Source organism: Pristis pectinata, chromosome 31 (genome assembly GCF_009764475.1).
Source record: "Pristis pectinata isolate sPriPec2 chromosome 31, sPriPec2.1.pri, whole genome shotgun sequence".
Classification (NCBI taxonomy): domain Eukaryota; kingdom Metazoa; phylum Chordata; class Chondrichthyes; order Rhinopristiformes; family Pristidae; genus Pristis; species Pristis pectinata.
In genome coordinates this window covers 12,065,495-12,090,847 of record NC_067435.1, presented here as the reverse complement: position 1 = coordinate 12,090,847, position 25,353 = coordinate 12,065,495, and the positions used below count along the sequence as shown (strand labels likewise).

Below are 25,353 nucleotides of genomic sequence, written 5' to 3'. Positions count from 1 at the left end.
GAACAGTTTCAGAAATCAGGGGACATGTAACTAAATAATGGGTCAAAGATACAGGGGGGATGTGATTTTTTTTGTGTAGGTAGCAGGCACGGGTTAGTGGTTAGCGTAATGCTTTACAGCGCCAGCGACCCGGGTTCGAATCCGGCCACCATCTGTAAGGAGTTTGTACGTTCTCCCCATGTCTGTGTGAGTTTCCTCCGGGTGCTCCGGTTTCCTCCCACATTCCAAAGACGTACAGGTTAGGAAGTTGTGGGCATGCTACGTTGACGCCAGAAGCATGGCAACACTTGCGGGCTGCCCCCCAAATCACTACGCAAAAAAAGATGCATTTCACTGTGGGTTTCAATGTATATGTGACTAATAAAGATATCTTATCTTAATGATATAGAACTTACCGCCTGAAATCAAAAGCTTTCAGAAGGAAATAGAATCAATACACAAGGGAAAAAATACTTGCAGGGCTAGAGAAAGATGGGTGTGGAAAGTGCAGATGCAGTGTTCAAGGATCCAAAGGCAGTTTCCTGTGCTGTACAATTTAGATTCCATATAGAACAAACCACAGTTTTTCAATGCATTTAATGTCATCCAGCAGAACTGCAAATACAGCCACAATGTCAAGACATTCAAAAGTCAGCACTGCCTACATTTACTGCTGCAGAATCTTCAGACACATTTGTACTAAACACATTAAAAACTATTTATAAAATGGTTGTATGTCTACATAAGGTGGTTTTGGCAAATACCGCAGGCTTTAGAGAGCAAAACCATTGAATTTTGGCATGTCTTGCAACTTTGATTTCATACATGTGTAACCTGCAGTCTCCTCTTCCTCTGTTCTGAACCTTTCTTACTGCAGCTGCAGTCAGAAAGTCAACAGCAACAGGGGCCACTGGTCACCAGAAAAGTCTAGCGTTGAAATATCTTAATCACTATCAGACCTCTCACTTTATTGGTGACTCCACACAGCTGTCAAAACACAGTTACTACATCCCTCACATATCTAATTTTTACTTTTGCTGTGCTATCATGGAGTGACACCTAACAGAATATAGGCACTTCCAAACCAATATGGGAGAGAAGAGGAGGGAGGCTGCTATGCACCCAGTCCATAGTACTTGCTTGTTGCCTAATGGCAGTGGCAAAAATATCAGAACATTTGACTACTAAATTATGACCAATAAAAATAATTGGCCCTCCAACACATAGAAAAGAGAGGTTGGCTATAACTAAGGAGTTAGTAAAGGACAAGCAAATAATGAGCATTTTAGGTACAGTGTCTGGTAAAAGATTGTTCAAGAGTTACACAAAGCTTGGCTCCAGTTGATTACTTGACTGCTTGTTCAGCCCGTCACAGTGTACAGGTATTGTGCCCAGCCTTTATCCAGCCATTGGGTGCTGGCTTGCCAAAGACATTTAATTAACCACAATGAAAACAAACATTTGGTCTTCAGTCTGGCCGGGAAAAGGACGCAGAGATTTGCTGTGCTATCATGGAGTGACACCAAACAGAATAAAGTTGCCTTCTGTTTAAGAACTAAGTTAAAATTCAAAACAATAACACATTACTGTGCAAGGCACTTCAATTTGTAGTAAGGTAGTTGTATCATGTTTTAAGGTTTATAGCATCTGAATAGTCATTTCATTTAAAACGGTCAGTCGATAGGATATTCGTGATAAACTGGACCAATTTATCAAAGGATATAGTTGTTTTATTTATGATAGCAGTTGAAATGAAGGTCCAAGATTGAGGAATGTGCGTGAGCCACCTGTTTAGATAACCCATTTGAGACATGGTGCCTTCAATGTCCATTTTTACTATTAAACCTAAGAGAATATTCCAAGTACCCATGAAGTCATCTTGCTTACAGAATTCATTAAATACATTGTCTGAAACATCGAAGAGGAAGGAAGGAAATATCTCTCAGCCAATCAGCACACAGTACTGGCTGTACCACAATGTTCTGTGAAGAAAACTTGTACCAGAACTGATGCTGGTAAATTTTGGCACCGATTTAAACATGACTTAATACCCAAATACTGACAGGGAAACGAAAATGGATGTGTGGTTTTTAAATTTCACATGAAAGAAATCTGATGAAAAAAATTAAGCTTCAGACGAAGAAACTTTACGGTAGTAAAAATAATTAAAAAAATTACACAAATATATATATATATTTTTTTCTCTTCTCAGGATCCCATCACCACTTCTTTTTATGTTCGTCCATCGAGACTCCACCAGGCCCCAGTGCTACAACTAAGAGAAGGCCTCCAATTACAGACATGGTTTGGAAAAAGTCATACTTTAAGAAGTCATGCAGGGGACTGTAAACTGCAACGCGCCAGAAAGGATTCTGAATCACATTCAACACAAAGAGCCAAATGACCAGTGTGAGAGCAGCCAACTTAGTCTTGAAACCAATGGCCACGAGAATTATCAAGGTAGTGCCAACAATGTCTTGAAGAATCTAAGGAAGAAAAAACATTGCAAGATACATTTAGGGAATACTCCACTTTTTCAAAATACTCTTACATCACTGTTTCCTACAAATGTGACTCCACACACATCAATGTGGTTGAATTTCCCTCTGAAATGGCCCAGTAAGTCACTCTACTCAAGGGAATTCATGCTAAGCCTGCTGGTAAATGTCCACTTCCCAGGAATGAAACAAAGCACCGTGGACGACAGTGTCCCATCTTTGCATGGTCTTTTAATGTATGACACAACCATGAGTGGGAGGGACAGAAGTGGCCCATCAACCCTGTCCCACTATTCAATGTTTTGTATCTCAACTATTTGATGACTTCTGCAACCATTAATAGCCTTGCCCAATAAAACAATCAACTTTAGTGTTTTCGGAATTTTAATTTACCTACTTCAACAGAAGGTTTGGGTAGAAGTTTCTGAACCTGACTGTGTGAAGAAGTGCTTCCTGATTAATCGAGATATAATTTTATTATTCCATCTTGTTCTGGACTAAGCAAGGAAATTGTTCCTCTCTATATATCTAATCAAATCTTTAATCATTTTAAAACACTTCAGTTTCATCACACTTTATCTTCTAAGGTCAAGGATCTTTGTAAGTTTAACCAGTTAGCCTCAGCAGCCCTTTCAGGCTTGAAGTATAATTTGAAAGGTGGAGTGAGCAGCACCCCAAATACCAATGCACAACAGGACTATTTTACTATGACTCACTGCTGAGCAGGAATCTGTCCTTAACCAGTATCAGCATCTGTGAAACTTCTCGGTTGACAGGATAAACTTGTTGGCCAAGAGTTGATAAGCAGATGGGAGTAGCATCTAACAGTACAGGCCACCCATGGGTAACAAATAGGTTCTGTTTTTAATCAACGTCCATAAGTCGGAAAATACACAAAAATCACTCGATATGGTAACCATATCTTCATAGTTTTGTAATGAACAGAACCAAAAGCACATAAAACATAAGGATGTGGAAGCTTTGGAGAGGGTCAGAAGCGATTTACCAGGATGCTGCCTGGACTAGAGGGCTATAAGGAAAGGTTGGACAAACTAAGGTTGTTTTCACTGGAGCAGCAGAGGCTAAGGAGAGACCCAATAGAAGTATATAAAATTATAAAATTATGAGAGGTATAGATAGATTAGACAGCTGGTATCTTCCCCCCCCTCCCCACCCCCGAATGTGCAAGGCAAGTTTTTCTTTAAACACAGAGAGCGGTGGGTGCCTGGAATGTACTACCAGGGGCGCTGGTGGTGGTGGAGGTAGATACGATAGAGGCGTTTAAGAGGCTCTTATATAGGCACGTGAAAATAGAGAGAATGGAGGATATGGACCGTGTGCAATGCCATTACCTTATCATCATACCTCACAAAGGGATTAGTTTAATTAGATCGGCGCAACATAGTGGGCCGAAGGGCCTGTTCCTATGCTGTACAATTCCATGTTCGAGGACAGATAGGAACAATTACTAAAGAATGGGGGGGGAGAGGAAATTAGTTCTGCCATTCGTAGGAATGAATGTATGTATGTACGTTGGAATTTTGAATTAAATAATGTTATGGGAGCTCGTTTGTATCTAGAGGTGTCCATAAGTTGGGTGTTCATAACCCAGGACATGTAAAGGGGTAATAATATTGTGTATTTATTCAAGCCTTTAACAATGCAAAATATTCCAAGGTAATTCGCAAGAGCATTGACAAAAATAGATTGAGTGACATAAAGAGATACAAGGGAAACTGGCCAAAAGCTCGGTTAGAGAAGTGGGTTTTAAGGATCATCTTACAGAAAGAGATTGAGAGGTTCAGGGATGGAATTTAAGAGCTCAGGTCCTCAGGAACTGAAGACATGGCTGCCAACTTTGGAGCAATTAAAGTCAAAAATCGAGTTTATTGTCATATGCACAGGTACATGTATGCACAGGTGCAATGAAAAACTTACTTGCAGCAGCATCACAGGCACATAGCATCAAATAAGCAGCATATACAAGAAATCACAATTAAGTTTACGGAGTTTAAGAAGCCAGAATTACATTTCAGGGGCCATAGGGTTGGAGGAAATTACAGAGCAAAGGAGGACTGAGCCTGTGAAAGAACTTGAAAACAAAGATTAGGATTTTAATTCTCCTTTTAATTTTAGTTCTCCAAGTAAACTTTGTAAGAAACCAATTATAATTGGTGTAAAGTTTACTTTTTTTTAAAAAGTGAGGCAAATATCTTAATCAGGAACCAGCGTATCTCAGTGAGCACAAAAGCTGATAGGTGAATGGGACCTGGTGTGTCAAGAAACAGACACCAGATTTTTAGATGACCTTAAGTTTACAGATAGTAGAACTTGGAAGGGCGGCAGGAGTCTGTTGGAGCAGTAACAAATGCATTGGTGAGGGGTAAATGGAACATGTTACAGGTTCCCCACACATCTTAGGCACCCAATTTTTTTTCACTCACACACACATGCATCAAATCTGAAGCTTTATATCTGTTTTTGCACATGATGCTAAGCTGAGAAATTTGTACTGATAGGAGCAGGAAGTTGCTATTGCACATCAAAAGGGAGTGGGCAAGTCCTGGCAGAAAGAAATCAATGTGGATGAACAAGAAGATTCAAGCACTCAAACTACAATCAGAACATTCCCTGGATCAATAATAAACCAAAAGTTAAATTAATGTTTTGCTGATCTTAATTAGCAAAAGGGATACAAGGCTTACATTTGCCAAGGTTTAATTTTTAAAACACTGCTATGCACTAATATCATCAAATATCAATCACATTAATGAAACTTATTAATCAGTTTGGCTGCAGCTCCATAGGTGACGTTACTTACTTAACTGGCTGGGTATTTACTGGTTTCAATGTGGCACTCTGAACAAATGCTAACCAAACAACTGTGGGATTGGACGAAGCAACTGTGGGATTGGTAAGGTTACAGGTAGTTACACAGAAGCAAAGTTAGTCTTTAACATTTCACAACTGGTTCCAGAAGTTGAATTCAGTTCGGACCAAGACCACAGAGGCTGAAAGCTGCAATTTATTCACCAACATTGTCACAATTGAACAATGAGGTAGAAGTTTCCTGTTTACTATATGGAGCAGACCTCCCTTGTCTAATATATTGCAATACAAGGTTTTGTACCAAATTAACTAGTATTTGGCAATTTAAATAGAGGTCATTTTCAAATCACTCACCATTAGTGCATCAAGGGAGAAGTGCAACAAAGTCATAAACATCAGGACAAGTAGGACGCGACCGCCCAGCTGCATGTACTGACGTGGGGAATTAGTACCCATGGTAGGCACACCTGCAAACATGGTTTTCCCTTCTGATCGAGATTCAGCCAAGAGCAGTAGCAAGCCACCTCCAAGTGCAAGACTCCTGAATAAAGGGTCAAAGGAGATTCCATGTCATTAAATGTAATGGCTAAAATCTGCAAAACAGAGTCCGTCTTCCAAAAGTTCTCCAATTTGCAATTCACCATGAAGTACAGAAAGCTGGGACAAGAGACACTGACATCTAATCTCATCTTCAAAATGGTTCTCATCCCCAGGTTCTAGCACTTCCCTGTCTCATTACCAAGTGGCCTTGGAAGCAAGCATCATTAAAGGCCAAGTCACAGACTGAGCATTGTACTCAACCTATTTTAGTTCAATATCCACAAACACATATAACCAAAAAAAACGACTCAATACCAACTGAATGCAGGGAAGCTGGTCAACATCTCAGTAATTTTGGCTTAGAACCAAGAGAAGTGCAGCTTAGACTAGGCATGTATTCTCGAGAATTTAAAATGAAAGGAGATTTCATTGAAAAACGCAACATTCTTAAAGAGCTCAACAGACAAGATGCAGGGAAGATGTTTCCCCTGGCTTGATTAGTCTAGGACCAAGAGTATAGTTTCCAAATAAGTGGCAGATCATTTACAACTGAGATGAAAAGGAATTTGTTCACACAATGTCCAGAAACGTATAGATCCGTGTCTTGAATGGAATACCAACCAAGGCTCCACAGCCTTATTGGGAAAAGAATTACAAACTTTACCATGTATTTCTTTTCCCAATAAGGCTGTGGAGCCTTGGTTGGTATTCCATTCAAGATATAGATCTATACATTTCTGGACACTAAGGGAGCCAAAGGTTACAGGGAAATGGCACAAAGGGAGAAGATCAGCCTTGATTTTAGTGAATGGTGAAGCGGGCTCGAGAGGCTGGATGGCCAACTCTTGCTCCTATTCCTTCTATAAAAGTTTATGTACAGGTATGTATAAACAAGAGTTGGATCATCTTATTCTTACAATGGATTTCAAAATTTCCTCATCAAAAGAATTAGCTGGAATAGAAAAACCTTTCTAACTGGATCTTCAGTTTAGCCAACACAAGGAATCATGAGAATATAATTTCACACCTGAAGGCAAATCTTTAGTAACTGCCGAGTTTGCAATAACACCTACAAATTTACCTCATTAGGAATTTGAAGTCCCAGAGAATACTGTATGCAATCGTCTGTCAGGAAAAAAAAGCAACAAAATTGCATTATTGCTTGAAACCTTAACGATCAAGGCAAGTGATAAGTACATTCGTCTTGGAATCACTAGGTGTTATAGGACAGGAGACTTATCACACAAATATCCTTTCCTCATTCCCCTTTTTTCCTTTATCAAGTATATACCAAATTATAAATTCTGCTCCTGTGTTTCAAGTAAAAATAAAATCTCTTAAGCATCACTTGCCTTTCATCGGTCTCAGATTTGTACCCCCAAAACTGATTGCTGCTTAGTTACAAAGATTTGCACTTACAAAGCACTTTAAGACCTTTTCAGGGTGTCTGTTTTAAAGTCAATTAAATAATTTGTAATGCAGCAAAAACAGAAGCCAATTTATGCACAGCAAGCTCTCACAACAGTAATGACCATATAACCTGTTTTTATAAATATGGCCCAGGTCACCAAGGATAGCTCCTCTGCTCTTCTTTGAAAGATGGACCTTTTACTTCCACCTGAGGACAAGCAGCTTTGCTTCATCCAAAACAGTATCCTGAGATGTAACGCTCTCTCCAAAATGTACTCTCTCTGGGGTGGGACTTGCATTGCCCAACAAGTCACAGCTTACACTCTTATCACGTCTTTTATAACTTCTAAGCTCTAATTCATTGGATGGAGGCATTTATTTATTTATTTTTATACACATTAATGTATTATATTTCAACAGCTGCATATTTCACAGCTTCACCTTTGACTAAAGGCTGTTTGGGATGAAAGAGAAGGCTCAATGATAATGCTGCTGTTATCTTCATCAATTCTGTTTATCAGACCATTACCGACAAGACTTCGAAGCAGGGGAAGTACTCTTCAGGGCACGTGGAAAATATTATTATTTCACTTTTTTGATATCTGTCAACCATAACCAAGGCTGGATAGGAAAAAGAAAAATCAAGCATACATAAAATCAAAGAAAACCCAAAGAAGTACAGTTTAAAAACCAGGTACAAGTCTCTGTTTGACAACAGCTTAAGAGACTTATTTTCACATGGCACATTGGGAAAGGCTAATTTATTTGGCAAAATGTTGCACCCTCCCAAGAGAACATCAGATGAATAAGACACCATGTACTGTACTCAGAGGGAATATTAAATTGGGACTACAACGTTTTCTTCAACATAAACAAGGTAATATATCTCATGGAGGCAGCAACGTGATTAATTCCAGTCCATCAGCACACAGCCTTCTTGTCTAGAAGGCAGAACGTGTTAACAACACAGCATCATCACATCCTACAGGCTAGTAACTCCAGTGTGAAGATGGAGGGAAGGCTGAAAGTTCTATGAAGAGGTACTTCTATATTTCACGAGAGAAAGAATAGATTTGCTGTCCTGGGTGGGTTTTTGGAACTTACCTGCAATACAATGAGTGAAAATAGACCACAGCAAGCATAAGGCACAAACTTCCGAGTCAGCACTAGGATGCAACCACCTGTTTAAAAAAAACAAGTGACTTACAGAACATACTTCACAGCAACAAAGTTATAAACACTGCCTGCAAGAGTTTATCTAAAACATCTTCAATGAATACTTACCTAGCTTCGTCAGAAATTAGCAAGGACTGAAAAATTCAAGTGCATACCCACTATCTCAAACCACATCTCTTAGAGTCATAGAGCTACACAGCACGGAAAACAGGACCTCAGGCCCAACTCGTCCATGCCGACCAAGTTGCCTAACTGAGCTAGTCCCATTTGCCTGCGTTTGGCAAATATTTATTTTTATTAATTTATTTTGATGAAGTGAACACGAGGAAGATAAATCCAAGTACAACACAAAGTATGTACCATTAATTTTCTATGACTGCAAATAAAAATCATCCATTACTGATTATTTCTTGTTTACGCTTTTACACATTTAGAAAGATAATCAGGCAAATGCAATGTGGTTTTGCAGAAGGGAAATCATGTTTGAGCAAGTTATTGGAGTACTTTGCACTTTGGATAAAGGTGCACTTTGGATAAAGGTGATCCAGTGAATGCACTATGCATTTGATGAGGTAATGTATCCAAGGTTATTGTGAAAAATAAAACTTCACGGTGTAGGAGGTAACGTATTGGCGGGGATAGACTGGTTAGCCAACGTGAAGCAGGAAATAGATATAAAAATGTCTTTTTCTGGCTGGTAAGATTTAACAAGTTATGGGCCACAGAGACTGTTGCTCAGGCCTCATTTTTTTAAAAATTGAGAACTTATGAGAAATGACTTGGATGAAGACACCAATAGGTATGGTTGGTAAATCTGCCGATGGCACAAAGGGTGGGAAATAAGTTGTGAAGAGGACATAATGAGATATAGATAGGTTAAGTGGGCAAAGATTTGTCAAATGCGGTATAAATGGAGAAGTGAAATTGTCCATATTGGTAAGAAAAATGAAGAAGCATATTATCTAAATGGTGAGAGACTGCAGAGCTCCAAGAGGCAGAGGGACCTGGGTGTCCTAATGCATGATTCATAAAAGGTTAGTACGCAGGTACTGCTAGTAATGATGAGATCTAACAGAATGTCATTGTCTACTGCCGGGGGCACTGAATACAAAAGTAGGGAGGTTATGCTTCAGCCATATAGGCATTGGTGATACCGGTGCTGCAGTGATCTCCTTACTTGGAAGAATGTTAAAGCTTTAGAAGCAGTTCAGAGGTTTACTAGACCAAAGCTTATAATGGGAGGGTTGCCTACGGAAGAACAGGATAGGTTTGTATCAAGTGGTGTTTCCTTTTGTGGGAGAACCTAGGGTCAGGGGACGTTACCGTTTTAAAATAAAAGGGTCACCCGTTCAGGATACAGATGAGCTGTTTTTTATCCCTCACAGGGTCACGAGTCTTTAGAATTCTCCCCCTTAAAAGAGTGGTGGAAGCTGAGTCTTTGAATATTTTAAAAAACAAGGTAGATAACTACTTGATCAGCATGGCGGTGGAAGATTATTGCGAGTAGTTGGAATATAGAGTTGAGATTACAATCAGATCTGTCACGATCTCATTAAATGCTAGTGCAAACTTGATGACTGAGTGCCCTACTAATTTATAAGTTCACATACTCAGTGGCGCATCATTGACTGCAAATCCATGGAGGCAGCTTGCAGCACCATGCATTGACTTGTACCCAGCACTGGAGAGGCTGTTGTTGCCATCCTTCCTCATCTTATGCAACACAAAACATTAGCAGCACAGAAGCAGACTATTCAACCTACTGATGCCATCCCACCTTTTCATTTGAGAAACCCAGTTAGTCACATTCCTCAGTTCTCTTCCTCAACACTTTCAAATATTTTCCCTTTAATTTCTTACTCTACTCCCTTCTGAAGAGACAATTAGACATTTCCACTATCCTTTCAGGCAGCATATTCTGAACTACTTGCTGCTTAGAAATGTTTTGCCTCATCACCTTTGGTTCTCTTGCTAATCACTTTAAATCTATCCCCCTGGTTCTTTGATCCCTCCATCAACAGGAACAGTTTATCTCCATAAACTCAATCTGGACCTTTGGACATTTGTTAAATCCTATCTCAGTCTACTCTACTTTAGGTGCAGTCAATTTAGAAAACTGAAGTCCCACTTTACTGGAACCATGCTTTGCATTGTTTTTCTGCACCCTCCAAAGCCCTTCCTACGGCATGCATGGGTTTTCAGCAGTTTAACTTCCAGAGCAATGCTCATCCTGAACTGCTACTCACTCATGTGTGAGTGCTGCACTGAAGCCTATCTCTGTACAGCAATTCCTTGACTTAGAAAGGAGATGCAACTTGGAAAACATTTCGTTAAGTGAAATTTCGTAAATCTAAAAAGGCTGAGCAAAATGTATTTTGGATACTTCTGCACAGTGTTTTTCTATGCAGAGAGAACAACACACTTTTACTGCAGAAAGAGCTTTGTTAATCAAAGTCATACTCCAAAGAGTCAACAGCGTTCAGCAAAAATTTGTAAACTAAGGAATTGCTGTCGTTTAATTGGTGATCCAAAGTGCTCTCAGTGCTCCCAGCCCACCCCTGCAGTGGTGATTGTTACACCAAGTGCTGCTGGTATATTATGTTACATACAGTGTCACCTGTGACTAGCTGGAAATTCAGAAGAATGGACCATTATAAAGCCTGGGTAGTATAGATGAGACCACTCACTCCCAAAAGCACAGTGCGAGTAAGGAAGAGCTGAAGAGCAGAATACAGAGAATTGTCCCCGTCACACAAATATTCTCACTTTGTCTCTTACTTGCTCTAACGTGATGCACATAGCTACACAAGGATGGTTTTCAGATTTAGCAATCAGATACCCAAGCTGTTTGAGCCTTCTGTACTTCAGGAAATTGTTACTGATTAAGCAGGCATCCAGGCTAGATGCACATTAGAGGAACAACACCTCATATTCCGTCTTGGTAGTCTCCAACATGATGGCATCAACATCAATTTCTCTTTCAGTAACCATTCCCCTCTATTCCCCCCCACCTTTATTTTCCCTTATCCTTTTGGTCCTATTACCCCTTCTCTTCCTCCTCCCCCGCCCATCACCCACATCTTCCTCCCTCTGGTTCCCCACCTCCTTCCCTCTATTCCATGGTCCACTGTCCTCTCCTATCACATTCCATCTTGTTCAGCCCTTTGCCTCTTCCACCTATCACCACCTCCCAGCTTCTCACATCATTCCAACTCTCCCCCCTCTCATCTGGACTCATCTATCATTCGCCAACTCATGCTCCTCCTCCTCCCCCCATCCTCTTATTCTGGCTTCTGCCCTCTTTCCAGTCCTGATGAAGGGTCTCGGCCCAAAACGTCAACTGTTCATTTCCCTCCGTAGATGCTGACTAACCTGCTGAGTTCCTCCAGTACTTTTTGTGTGTTGAACCAGGCCACATTGAAGGGCCAGACAAGTCACAGTTATTCTACCCTGTGGTGTCCTACCCATTTAGTTCTGGATAATCCTCTATAAAATCTGTAGGGAATGGTGTTTTTACTGGACACGTAGCAGTGAGCATAAAAATATTCTGTGATGGTAAACTGTAGAGATTTAGCTTGTGTATCATGGGGGACTTCCCAGATTTGGTTACTGCTGACTTGCACCACATTTTCTGAACTTACTCAAGCGCAAGGCTCCCATGGGAAGATCTGCTGAGCAAACAATACCTGGTGTCTCTCTGGTCCCCAACTTTCTCATTAAATTCTTGTGTAGCTTGGTTTAGAGAGGCATAGAAAGGGGTTGTGTTTTGACTCTTGTGAACCACTCAGCCTACCAAGCTAAAGCTACTGAACTAAATGATTGTATAAAATACTTACATTGGAGTAATTACTAAAATTAGGTGGCATCTGGGAGCAAAATAAGGCCTTTATTACCAAAATTATTAAATCTTAATAATTAAATATTACTTTATATCTTTCCAATGTTCTCCTGTAGCCAAGACTGTAGGTTACAACACTTCTCTTGGAGAAATAAAACTATTGAGACCTTGAGAACTATTCATTGATAATAATGAAAATGAACTGCCCAACACAATCAATAAGCAAGTACTATACTCAGTGCTACCACGCAGAGTGCTGTTATCCGAGAGTGGAGTCACGTATAGGTATGCAACCCCGTTAAAACAAAATTGCTTACACATGTGTTGGTGAACAGGGAACTTGGTAATGAACCCCAACCATTCACTAGTGCATCCAAAGCAATGAAATGGTGATCTCATTGCTGCATGATTAAACCACTGAGACAATGAGCAATGGCTGCCTGTGGGTGCTGGTGTAATGCAGGCTGACATGGACAGCGCAGCCACACAATGCTGAGATGCGAGACTCAGGGATGGTTACTGGACTTTGAGCCTGTTAGAGAGATCCTTGGGTTGGGAGAACTGTGCGGCCAAACAAAGAGAAAGGGAGACAGCAGCTTGCATCACAGCACTTGTCCCACCCAACACTGGCAGCTAATGCACATTGCCTCAGTGGCTTACACTGCACTAATCAAGGCCAGCGGAGGGATTAGACCTCAAACAAATTCCTTGGCACAGTAGTGTGCAGCAGTAGGGAAGGCAGGGCTTTGCACCAGGTTCCCAGCACAACACCGTATTTATAAATGCTATAATGAGCCATTTTAGCACCAATTCCACTAGCACACTCGTCCCTGGGAATAAATCCTGAACATTAATCAGAATGTCAATGTACACTTTACAACCATCTGTAAAGTCACCTACGTTAGCAACATGAAATCAAAGTGAAAGATAATAATGACAAAGATGATAAGGTGAAGGCTAAAAAATTCCTCCCACATTACATCATAGCAGATATCACTACACAACATCTTCCATATAGAATTAGTGTTGCAACTTGTATTTGTTTATACCAGGGGCTTTTATTAAAGTTTCTCTAAGCAAGAATCTTTCGAAGATAAAGGAACAATTAGCACAAGACCACAGTACAAAACTGAATATACAGCTGCAAGTATGATGTAATTTTCACATTACCTGCAAGAACACACTGCAGTGGGTGGTTCTGCTTCTGTGCATCTAAATGCCACTCTCCTGGCCTGCAGACAGCATTCCATTTAGGCATCAGTACAGATTATTTTTAACCACTCTTTTAAATAAACAGTTTCTGTTAATATTTTAATAACCTACACCTTTATGCTGTTGCTTGCCCAAATTAGATGAAAGAAGAATTCCCACAATTTGATTGCAAACTTGAGAAACAAATTTCCAAGCTTATTGAGACTGAAGTGGGAAACCATTTTAAGAAGTTCAGAAGAAAAAAGGTACAATACAAATATTTATATAAAAGCAGGGTTTAAAAAAAGATCATTCACCGATGTGGGGGAGTGGTAGCAAGAAGTGAAAGAGTCAAGTGGGGGAAGGCAAGGAGAAGCATGGAGATACCCCCACGAAAAAAAAGTGGGCAGAGGAGTGGGAGGAATGAACAAAGGTGATAATCTGGGGACAACCGTAGCATTCTGGAGGGCAATGTAGGACTGCAGCTCGAAAAGGTGTAGATTTAAAGAATAAAGCCTGTACTCCACGCAGAGGGGTACATGGTGATAGGGTACTATTAAGTTAGGTGTTGTACGCTCTTGTGGAGTATAATTAAAACCTAGATCAGTTACGACAACTGGCCTGTGTCTGTGCTGAAAATACTGCATGCCTCATGCTCAGCATCAATTCCTGGAAATTCCAAAATTTCTTTTATTTCAATGCTGTTGAAACTAAATCCTCTTTTTGGACTTACCCAGTTTCTCAATGTCTTGGACTTTCTCCTAGTACACCTTTCTAGTCACCCCTTATCCATAGCTCTGGCTCTTCAATAGTCAGCTGCATAATTTTTACAGAAATAATTGCCATCTTTGATCTTTGCAACATCACATGTCTGAATCCCTACCTCTCCACCACTGCTCCTAACACTCTGACTCTTCTCCAATGTTGTCCTCTGTAAGTTACAATTCACTTAGACTTCCATGGCCCCTCTAACTATAGTCCTCTGGCAACTATCTTGCTTGATGACGAGCTTCAAAACCCACATCCTCTGCAACACTAAGATGACCTACTTTTAGACGACTAATACTCCTTACCATAGCTGCACTACTGGTCTCCTGCTCTTTAATCACCTCAAGTCTTCACTTGAAAGCCATTCCCACCAGCTTCCCAAGCTCAACATATACTCTTAGCTCATAAACATTCTTGCTCATACCCTGCTCTGCATGCACATCAGCTCTTCTCAAAATCCTTCTATTCCCTGTACCTCAGCTAATTCACACTTCCTCAGTTTTCAAATGTCCTCGAGCTACCTTCTCCAGCTACGTATTTCTACAATCCACCTTTGACATCACTCTATTCCTCTTTTCTGTGATTGTTCTTTAGTTATTTTGCCTTTCAGAATTCTCTCATAAAACAGACCTTGTCACCCACCGCTTAGTGGCCCTTTCCTAATTTATCTCTGTGTTTCTGCTCAGAGCTCCTTTCCCCTGATTAGACCAAAAGTTGGATGGCTCATGTGAAGATATCTGTTGTTGTTTTCATAAACACTTCCTTGTCTCCTATCTATTACATTTTTTCTCCTTGTAACAAACTGTTTTCCGACAAAATAAATTTAATGCTTGGCTGATTCAAGGCAATTGACTTCCTCCTCACCTCCAATCATCACTTAGCTAAGAAAACTGGGAGATGCAAAATCTACAAAATTGATTTCCCTGTCATACAAAACCACTTCCTAGGGAAATTCACCACCTACTGCATTACTGAGGCACACAGATGAGAAAGATACATGCTTCAATTCTTTAGTCTGCATTAAGTTAGTTGATTCCTATTAGGACACTACATTAAGCTACAGTATCTTCTGCTGATTGCTAACCAACAGCTTTGTCGGTTGCTATGCCAGTGAACGAACAGGACTGCACTTTCAACCGACGCACATAATTGTTTTATTGCTGGACAATGTTGGTTAGATTTGTACACAATGAACAGTCATTTCAGCAAGAATCCGTCGATCCATGTGTGGATCAGGTAAGTGCCAGGTCAACGGAAAATTTCAAGATAGATTGAAAGGTGTTTTTTTCAGTAATAGTTTCAAGGGCATTACGGGGAAAAGGGAAACTGAACAGTGTTACAGGTAAACCGTGAGCTAATAGTGTGGTTGAGTAAACTCAAAAGAGGGGCAGGCAGGGAGGAGATGGATGGGGAAAGAAATAGTCTAAACCCTTTCCTCAGACTCAGTGGAGATAATGGCAAAGCAGTACTCTTACTGGACTTGTGATGCAAAGGCATGGAGACATGAGATCAAGTCTCACCATGGCAGCTGGGAAGTTTAAATTGTTAAATAAAAATCTGGAGTTAAAAGACTAGGATCAGTAACTGTCATAAAACCAGGCTGCCCTAATTAATGCTCTTTAGGAAAGGAGATTTGCAATCCTTACCTAGTCTGGCCTTTAGGCAACTCCAGATTCAAAGCAATGTGGTTGACCCTAAACAGCTCCATGAACTTTGCCCAGCAATACCTTCAGTTCTACCAAAACTACTATACACTATTAGGAGCACCTTCACTACACTGACTACAATAGGTGCAAGGTAGTGGCTCACCACTATTAGCTCAAGGCCAATTGTAGATGGCAATAAATGTTGGCTTTGCCAGTGGCATCCACATCCTGTGAGTAAACAAAAGTACCGTGAAGTAATACAATTCCAAACAAGATCTTGAATAATACTTTTGGACCTGAACACCTGATCCAGTTTACAGCCAAATACAGAATCTTGCGCCCATCACCTGATATGACCAAATTATATACAGTTGAGCATGCTGTGAACTTCTTCACTACCATCACAATGACTCACCAAGCTGCCCGATCATGTTAACCAAAACAAACAGAGTGCCAAAGAAGGCCCCACAGTGCCAGCTGGTGCTGATGTAATCCCGCTGATCACTCCATTGGAACCACATGCGAATCCCATCTTCCAGGAATGTGCTGATCAGACACAAGTGCGCAACGTGAGGCAGGAAACGCTTTGTTACTCGCAGAAACTGGAAAATGAACAGAAATGTAGCAATTCTCAAAACAACAAACAAAATTCGGACTATACAAAGTACCTATTAATTAATCATGTCCGGGTATTTTGCACTTGCCCTGGACAATATCATTTCTGTTGCACCAGATGGTTGGTTAGTTACTTTACCTTTAGAACAAAAACAGAAGAATATTGGAAAGTGCAATAAAAGGCAGAAAATGGAATGCACTAACTCTTTAATGAAATTACTCAACTGAGGAACAAACAGCTTTTCTGAATGAATACCCCTTATGAAAATCAAAAATAAAAAGTTAAATGATAGCATTAGAATGCAGTTGTGTGGGCTATAGGAATCAATTTACAGAAGTTCAAAGAGTACAAGTAACCCTGAGGTAGAACTTGGCCAATGTTATTCTATGGACAAAAAAGGCACGTAGAAAAGAAATATTCACCAAGGAAACATAATATAAACAAAAAACTTCTGTGAGCTGTAAAATGAGATTGCATCTCAAAGATTTTTGTCCTTCAATTATTCTGTTGGATACTTGGAGCTTAGTCTGATAATTTTTAGATGCTTATTAACAAAATTTTAAAAAATCCAAAGGTCATTGTACTTAAACCAATAAAGATTTGTTTTTGTTTAAAAATATACCTATCAAACCAGCTGGGGTTCTGGGTGAGCATGTACCTATGAGGCAATAATGTCACAATGGATTAATCCCATAAAGGAAAGCTTAAGTGGTTTTCAAGAAACACCATCACCTTTCAGACACGGTCCACAAAGTATCATAAACACAGTAAACCATTCAGACTATTACATCAGTTGCAGCACAATGAAACATACCCTTCAGTCTTTTAAATTTATTTTGGAAATACTTACCCATTTTTTTTTAAAGAAAAGGTTAAGGATACAATTTCTGGTAGAGAATCTCCCTCTGCATAATAGTCTTTCTTGTCACTCCTCTTATAGTCTTATAGATAATGATATTCACTTCATGATGGCTTTTGTGCTTAAGAGTCGGTGACTCCACAATACACCATTTAATCAGTAAACTTCTGTCACCTTAGAATGTGGCCGTTTCCAAACTAATAAAATAATTTACCTTTAGCGACAGAATATTGTGGCTACATGGTGCACCACTCCCACCATCTTGAAACATGTCCTATGGTTTAATATAAACAATTTCACCACAAATCCACTCATCAGTATCATATAATTTGGTGCCCGATTTGATGAACCCCTCTATCCTGAAAGTATCAACACATGGAGGACAATTCTGGGAAATGATGGAGAGGACCAAACTCAAATCCTACCATGTGCGGCTGTGGAATTTTAATTCAGTTAATCACTCCCCCCCCCCAGGACATTGCATCTGATGTCAGATATGGCAAGATCAGATGAGGATGGCAGATTCCTTTCCATGAAGCACATCAGTGAACCTGAAAGGCTCAACAAAAACCACATTGTTTTATGCCCCACATTATTGAAACAACATTTTATCCCAGGATTCATTTAACTTAACTACCATGGTGTGATTTAAACTAACATCTTCTGAGAAACAGTCCTGTCTTTTGGATGCCAGCCCAGTAAAAACCACTATGCTACTGTATCCTCTAAATATATAATTATTTAATATGTAACGAAACATTATCTTTGACAGTGCCTCAGGGTTAAGGATTAGTTGCTTCCTCTCCAGTGTTAGTATCAGTAACGGTGCCCACTCAAGAAGAAGATCACTGTTAAAACTTATCAGATAGGCTTTCCTTCTGTAAAAGATATCCAGTATCTTCTAGAGAAGGAAATCTGTCAGCTTTAGCCAGTCTAGACTATATATGACTCCAGATCTTTTACTGCACTTTGAAATCCTGCCCCAAGGTGGTTTCCAGAGGTTTGTTCTACCTTCCTTTCCTATCAGATTCCATCGTTTAAAGTCCTTTGGTGCCTCCACCAATCACCTCCCAGCCTCTATCGCTATCTCCACCCTTCCCTCCCCCACCTGCCAATCAACCCCTCCTCCTATCCGGATCCTACCTGGATCCACCTATCACTTGCCAGTTCTTGCCCCACCCCTCCCTCTCATCCCTTTATACCAGCCATCTGCCCTCTATCGTTCAGTTCAGATGAAGGGGCTTGACCGGAAACATCAACTATCTGCTTCCTTCTACAGATGCTGCCTGACCCACTGAGTTCCCCCGTTCATTTTTTGCTCTAGATTCTAGCATCTTCAGTCTCTTGTGTCTCCAGTGGTTCTCAAGGACAATTAAGAACAAGCAATAAACGCTGGGCTTTCTAGCCACGTCCAAATCCCAGGAAGAAAAAGAACTACTTACAGCTGTGGTCAAACACATTTAAGTTTGCTTTCCTAACCCTGTGAGCACAGGCCAACTTTTGTGTTACTGAGAGCTAATGCCAACTTATACCATACATCATTATACCACATGATGCATTCTCCCTGAAAAGTCTGGATGGAACATACAATTTCTCATGCAACAATGAAGCTACTTGGTTTATCCATGTTGCGGAAAATACGTCAGGCCATTAATTAATCACAAACTGGCGACTCAATAAAGGAAGACGTAGTTGAGACTCTGCATGGGCTAAAATTGATAAATTAGAAAGGTTAGTTGTACCTCAAGTGGATAAATCACCTGGTCCATGGGAAGTAAGGGAGGAAATTGCACAAGCCCTGGCTACTATCTTCTAAATATCTAGAGATTCAGGGTGGTGCCCGAGGACTAAAAAATTGCTAATGTGACACCCCTGCTAAAACAAAGGATGTAGGGATAAACACGGTAACTATGGACCAGTCTATTTATGCTTGGTGGTGGGTAACATTATGGCAACAAAAATAGGCACAGAATAACAGTGATTTGGGCACATGGAGATTAATTGGAGAAACCCAGCATGGATTTGTTAACAGCAAATTGTATACAACTTGATAGTTAATTGATGAAGTAACAGAGAAAATTGATGAGAGAAATGAGTGGATCTTGTGAATATGGACTTCCAAGAGACACATTGTGTCACATAATAGGTTTATCATCAAAATTGAAACCCATGGAAACAAAAGGGTCAGTAGCAGCATGGATGGAAAATTGGCTATGTAACCGGAAACAGATGGTAGTGGTGAAAGATTGTTTTCAGACTGGATGGCAGTGTACAGTGGAGTTCCCCAGAGATCAGTACCAGGACCACAGCTTTTCTTATTGTCTATTAATGACACAGACCTGTGTTTAGGTGGCGCAGTTTCCAAATCTGCAGATGACACAAAACTTGGAGGCTCAGAGAAAAGTGAGGAGGACAAAATGGACTTCCAGGAGATATAGAGGCTATAGGAAGAGGCAGATAGTGCCCAGTGAAAATTAATGCTGAGAAACATGTTACATTTTGTTAAGTATAATAAGAAGCAATAGAAAGGGCACAAATCTAAATGATACAAGAACAGGAAGATCTGGGCTATGTGTGCTTTGTTCATTATTAGAGGCACCATAGATACAGAATGTGGTTAAAAAATGTTTACAGAATATGGAGTTTTATAAATAGAGGAATAAAGTACGAGGGCAAGGAAGTTATGATGAGCCTTGAAAATACTAGTTTGGCAATCACTGGAATACTGTTGTGGGTGCCACATGTTACGAATGAGGTAGAGGTTTTAGAGAAGGTGCAGAGGAGACTTACTAAAATGATTCCAGGGATGAAAGATTTTAGTTAAGTGGAAAGACTGGAGAAGCATTGTTCTCCTTAAAACCTAGGACGCTGAGGAAATATGATAGAGATATTTAAAATTATTAAGGGTATAGACAGAATAAATATAGGAAAATCTCTTCCCATTGGCAGACAGATGGACTACTAGGAATGAGGTGATTGGCTACAAGTGATATGAGAAAAAACATTTTAACAGTGAGTGGTTAGAGTCTGGAATGCATTGCCAGGGATAGTAGTGAAGGCAAATTCAACTGCAGTGTTCAAAAAGGAGCTGGATTACAACTGGAATGGGAAGAATTTGAGGCCTATGGGGAAAGAGAGGGGGAGTGGCACTAGTTAGATTACTCCTGCACCCAGCCAATGTAGACTCAATGGACTGAATAGCTCCTTTCTTGCTGTAATCATTCTCTGATTCTGAGAAGCAGTCACTTCATGCACTAAATGGTACACATGGAGTTCCTCAAGAGTTGGCAACCCTGGTCAAACATTGTTCCACACAACAACACTCTGTTCCCTACACAATAACGTCCTGAGGAAAGGACATTTAACTCAGTAATGTTTAACGTCAAAATGGACTTCTTATGTTGTTCCAAACCAACCTTTGAAGTTGATGACCCAGAATGATCTTCATGAACTAATCTGACATGGTAAATGTGGCTTTAGTGGAAGGCTTTTAGGCCTTCCAACCAAATACTGCAAAGTTTTCCAAACAGTACAACATCTGTTTTAGTGTATATTACCATATCACAAGCTATTGAATCACTGGCCAACACACAAACGTTCATGCTCTCTCCAGAACAGGTTTTAAACTGTCATCTCACAATGCATTGTTCTTTTTAAACTTTCTCTTCCACTGGGAAAAACTCACAAGGTTGCTCCCCTACTCTAGTCCTGAACTTGCAGCTTTCACCAATATCTCTTCCATCTTCCCGATGTAAGCTTTCTAAGCCCATCTCATCCACAAGACTCACCTCTTGCTCCTTTGACACTATTCTGTTAAATGTGCTGACAACTAAACTTCCCATCCTGGCTCCCAGGGCACCTGTTCTTGTTAGCAGTCCTTTCCTCAGAGACCATCCCCTGTTTCTTTGAAATCTGTTATCATCATTCTGTTAAAAATAGAACTACATAGTCCTTGCAACTACCATCCCAGTTCTAACTCTTCCCCTTCAAAATCCTTGAACGTGTTGGAGCCTCCCAACCTGGGGCTATTTCATCACAACTAATCCTTTTAATTATTTTCCCACTCTAGCTGCAGTAGAGGAACATCTGAAAGTCACTACTGACACCTTGTGACCATGACAAAGGGGATCTACACCTACCACTCCTTCATCGTCAACCTGCCAGGAGCCTTTGACACCAATGATCACACTACCCAGCTCCAAGGCCTCTCTGCCATCATCCAATTGCGTGGGACCACTTGCCTGATTCTATTTTTTGTCTATTTGGCTGTAGCCCAAGAATAATCTGTTAAAAACCTTTCTTCCCATAACCGTTTTCCACTACGACCTCAGTAGCTCCCTCCTGTTTCTCAGCTGCATTCTGAACCTTGGCAACATCATCCAAAAACTGTATCCATGTATGTCGACAATGCCCAGCTCCTTCACACCATGGTTTTAAGTTCTGATGGAAGATCATCAAGCTGAAACATTAACCATTTTTCTCTCAACAGAATCTCTGTGACCATCTGAGTACTTCCAGTACTTTGTGTTTCTACCTAACCACAACCTCTTTGACTCCTCCCCTCGCTCTAAATCAGTCTCAAACACACAGTACTAGCTGATCAAAACTTTCTTGAAAATAATATTAAGAAGACGAAGGGCATTTCTTTGTTCCTCTTCACAAACTCCATACTCCATTCAAAGCTTCATTCTTCTCTCTGATACCCTTCTGTTCTGGACAGAATGAAGAGGTAAACAAAATTATTACTAAAAACATACTGTATTTGTACAGTATTGAAGAAATTGATGGGACAGGGAATCAATACATTCCCGGGGCCTGATGACCTGCATCCCCAGATTTAGAAGCGAAGGATGTAGAGACAGTGGATGCTTTGGTTGTCATTTTCCAAAATTTCATAAATTGTAAAACGGTTTCCGCAGAATGTGAGGTAGAAAACATAACCCCACGATTGAAAGGAAGAAGAGAGGAAAGCTAAGGAGGAGTTAGCCTTGTGTCAGTAAGAGGGTAACTGCTCTAAACAATTATTAGGGAAGTGGCACCAAGGTTCTTAGAAAATAATAATAGATTGGGCACAGTCAACGTGGAGCTATGAAAGAGAAATCACATTTGACAAATATTAAGAGTTTGTTTGAGGTTGTAACCGACATTGTAAGTAAGATAGCATGAGTAGACATCATGTATTTGTACTTTCAGAAGGCCTTCGATAAGGTAGAAAATATGAGTCACTGGCTGGTTAACAGAGGAAAAACACAGTAGTGGCAATAACAGACAATTTTCAGGTTAGAAGGCTATGTCTAGTAGGGTGAAGGAACTGAGTTCAATACATCCAAGTTTGTGATGACAAAAAGCTAGACAGTAGTGCTAGCTGTCAGTAGGATGCAGACACACTCCAAGGGGATTAAAGACAGGCTAACTGAATGGGTGACAGCATGGCAAATAGAAAATATTGTGGAGAAACATTAAGTCATTCACTCTGGCAGAAAAACATAGAAAAGCAAAATATTTTTTCAAATGGTAAGAGACTAAAAAACACCAAGTATTCAGAGAGATCTGTATGCTCATATTACCAAAGCATTCAAAGCTCACATGCAGGTACAGCAAGCAATTAGAAAGCAAAATGAAATTCTGGCTCTTAGTGCAAGGGAATTCAGGTACCAGATTAAAAGCATTTTACTAAAATTATACCTAATTGTGCTATAATTCTCCTGGAGAATGGCATATAAATCTGGTCAAGGAAGGATATACTTGATGATGCAATACAACAAAGGTTCCCCCAGGCTGATTCTTGGGAATGCGAGGATTATCTGAGAGGGATTAAAGAGAATCAGAGATAATCTCATTGAAATGTACTAACTTCTAAAGGATCTTGACAGGGTGGATGTAGGGCTGATATTTCCTTTGGCTGAAGTGACCAGATTCAGGAATCAGAGTCAAAGGGGTCATTCATTCAGGTTTGAGATGAAAACAGATTTTGTCTCTCAGAGAGTAGTGAACCTTTGGAACTCTCTAACCAAGAGGACTGTGGAAGCTCAGTCACCGAGCACATTCAAGATCAAGATCTATAGACTTTTGGATATTAAGGGAAACAAAGGACATGAGTGAGCAAAGGAAAGTGGCACTGAGATGTAAAAATCAGCCATCACTTTACCATATGGTACAGCAGGCACAAAGGGCCAAATGGTCCTCTTCTAACATTGTTTTAAAACTAAACCATCTGTTTGCAACTTTGCTGTTATATTTGATCCTGCATTAATTTTTAGACCCCAGATCTATGCCATCATGAAGATTCCACTTTTCCATCTCAGACATATTATCTGATGCCATTACACCTAGCTCACTGACTGCTAAAACTCTCTTTCATCCTTGTCACCTCTAGATAAGACAATTCCAACACACTCCATGAATACACTTGAGGTCATTGAAAACTCTTCTGCCGGTATCTCAACTCACACCAAACCCTTTTCACGCATTAACTCTGTGCTTGGAGTCCAGTTAGGTAAAGCCTTGATTTTAAAAACATTCATCCTTGCTTTTGATGCCCTCTATGCTCTTGCCCCTCCCTACCTCCAATTTCTTTCAGTCCTACAATTCTCCGAGATCTCTGAATCCCCTAGCTCTGACATCTTACTCACCCTCAATTTCCACTGCTGCGGCACCAACCTCTCAAATTCCCTCCCCAAATCACTCTACAGCCCTTCTCCTTTAAGACCTCAGAACCCACCTCTTGACGAAGCATCTGGGCTCCCGTCCTTGCATCTCCTTATGGGGCTCAGCATCAATTTTTGTTTGGAAACACAGCGGGAGCTTTTGCTACATCAAAGGTGATGTGTAAATAGGGCTTTAACAAGTCAAATGCAAACTTCTGGGTAATGTTAATCTCCAAAAAGAAATATTTCTTAAGTGTGTTAAATACTGATTGATGTAGATCTGTTGGGGTTCGGCTCAGGAACCGTAACTTTTGCTTCACAGCTGTTCCACTATTTCCACAGCACCAAGTGCACAGTTATTCCCAACTGAATGGAGCCAGGATCAATGTGGATGTAACCTCTTCAACACCCAGGGCCTGGCTGAGGGAACCGACTCACGGCCGAGGTCACAGCACCCTGACTGGGCCTTGATGGGGTGGGGGGGAGATAACCGAAGCCTGAGCTGTAGCCCCCTGACAAGGCCGGGGGAGATAGGGAGGGAGCAGACGCTGCGGCCCCGACAGGGCAGGAGGGACGAGGCAGAGCCGACGGAGCTAGTATAGGGAGGCCAAGCTGAGGTTGGGGGGGGGAGGGAGGGGGACGTACCTGGTCGGCGAGGTCCTCGGCGGTCCCCATGATATCAGTCAGAGCCGCCATGTCGCTGCCGCCTCCCGCTCACTCTCGGCGCTCGGGCTCGCGAGGGGGCGGGGCCGCCGGGCGGAGGGGGCGGGGCTCCAGCCCCACTGCCACGTCAGTAGCGGGGAGCGCGGTCACGCGTGCCGGGTGCGCGCGGGGGGAATCCAGCGGGAGAGCAGACATCGAAGCGGACGCGAAGGAGAGAAACCGTCTGTGACGTATGGGGTGGGGGGGAGAAAGCGAACGTGTAAGAGCGAGTGTTAGTCGGCCTGCAAGCGCGGACCCAATAGGGAATATGCCGGCAGGGGAGGGGAGGGGAGGGGAGGGGAGGGGAGGAGGATGCGGACGCAAAAGTGACGGGGCTGCTGGAGCCGGAGAACTGCTCCAGGACACGTGATGGGGGCGGTGCCGCAGATACAGGAGGAGGGGCGGGAGCGGGAGCGCGCCTCCATCGGCGCGCGTCCTCTTGAGGGACCATTGGGAGAGCAACACGTGGCGAGAGTTGAGGCTGGTCAGAGGCCTCGCCAAGTCAATGTGGTCGTTGGGGAAGGCTTGCTTCTGCTCATCGCTATTCAGACGCAGAAGTACTGTGGGAGCGTAGTTACCTTTGTAACATAAGCAACGCAGGAATCAGTTGCTGTTGTGGGAGCAATATTGGTTGCGCACAATGTTTACATGATG

General features: G+C 41.2%; 1 protein-coding gene across 1 annotated transcript; it reads right to left on the bottom strand.

The window, feature by feature from the left end:
• Window positions 1–559: 559 nt before the first annotated feature.
• Window positions 560–24,956, bottom strand: LOC127585044 (surfeit locus protein 4-like). Its single transcript, XM_052042175.1, has 6 exons — window positions 24,643–24,956; window positions 16,291–16,477; window positions 8,361–8,437; window positions 6,928–6,971; window positions 5,661–5,847; window positions 560–2,465 (listed from the first exon to the last, which is right to left on the bottom strand). The coding sequence occupies exons 1-6, from the start codon at window positions 24,691–24,693 to the stop codon at window positions 2,199–2,201; spliced, it is 813 nt and encodes a 270-aa protein (XP_051898135.1). The 5' UTR covers window positions 24,694–24,956; the 3' UTR covers window positions 560–2,198.
• Window positions 24,957–25,353: the final 397 nt, after the last annotated feature.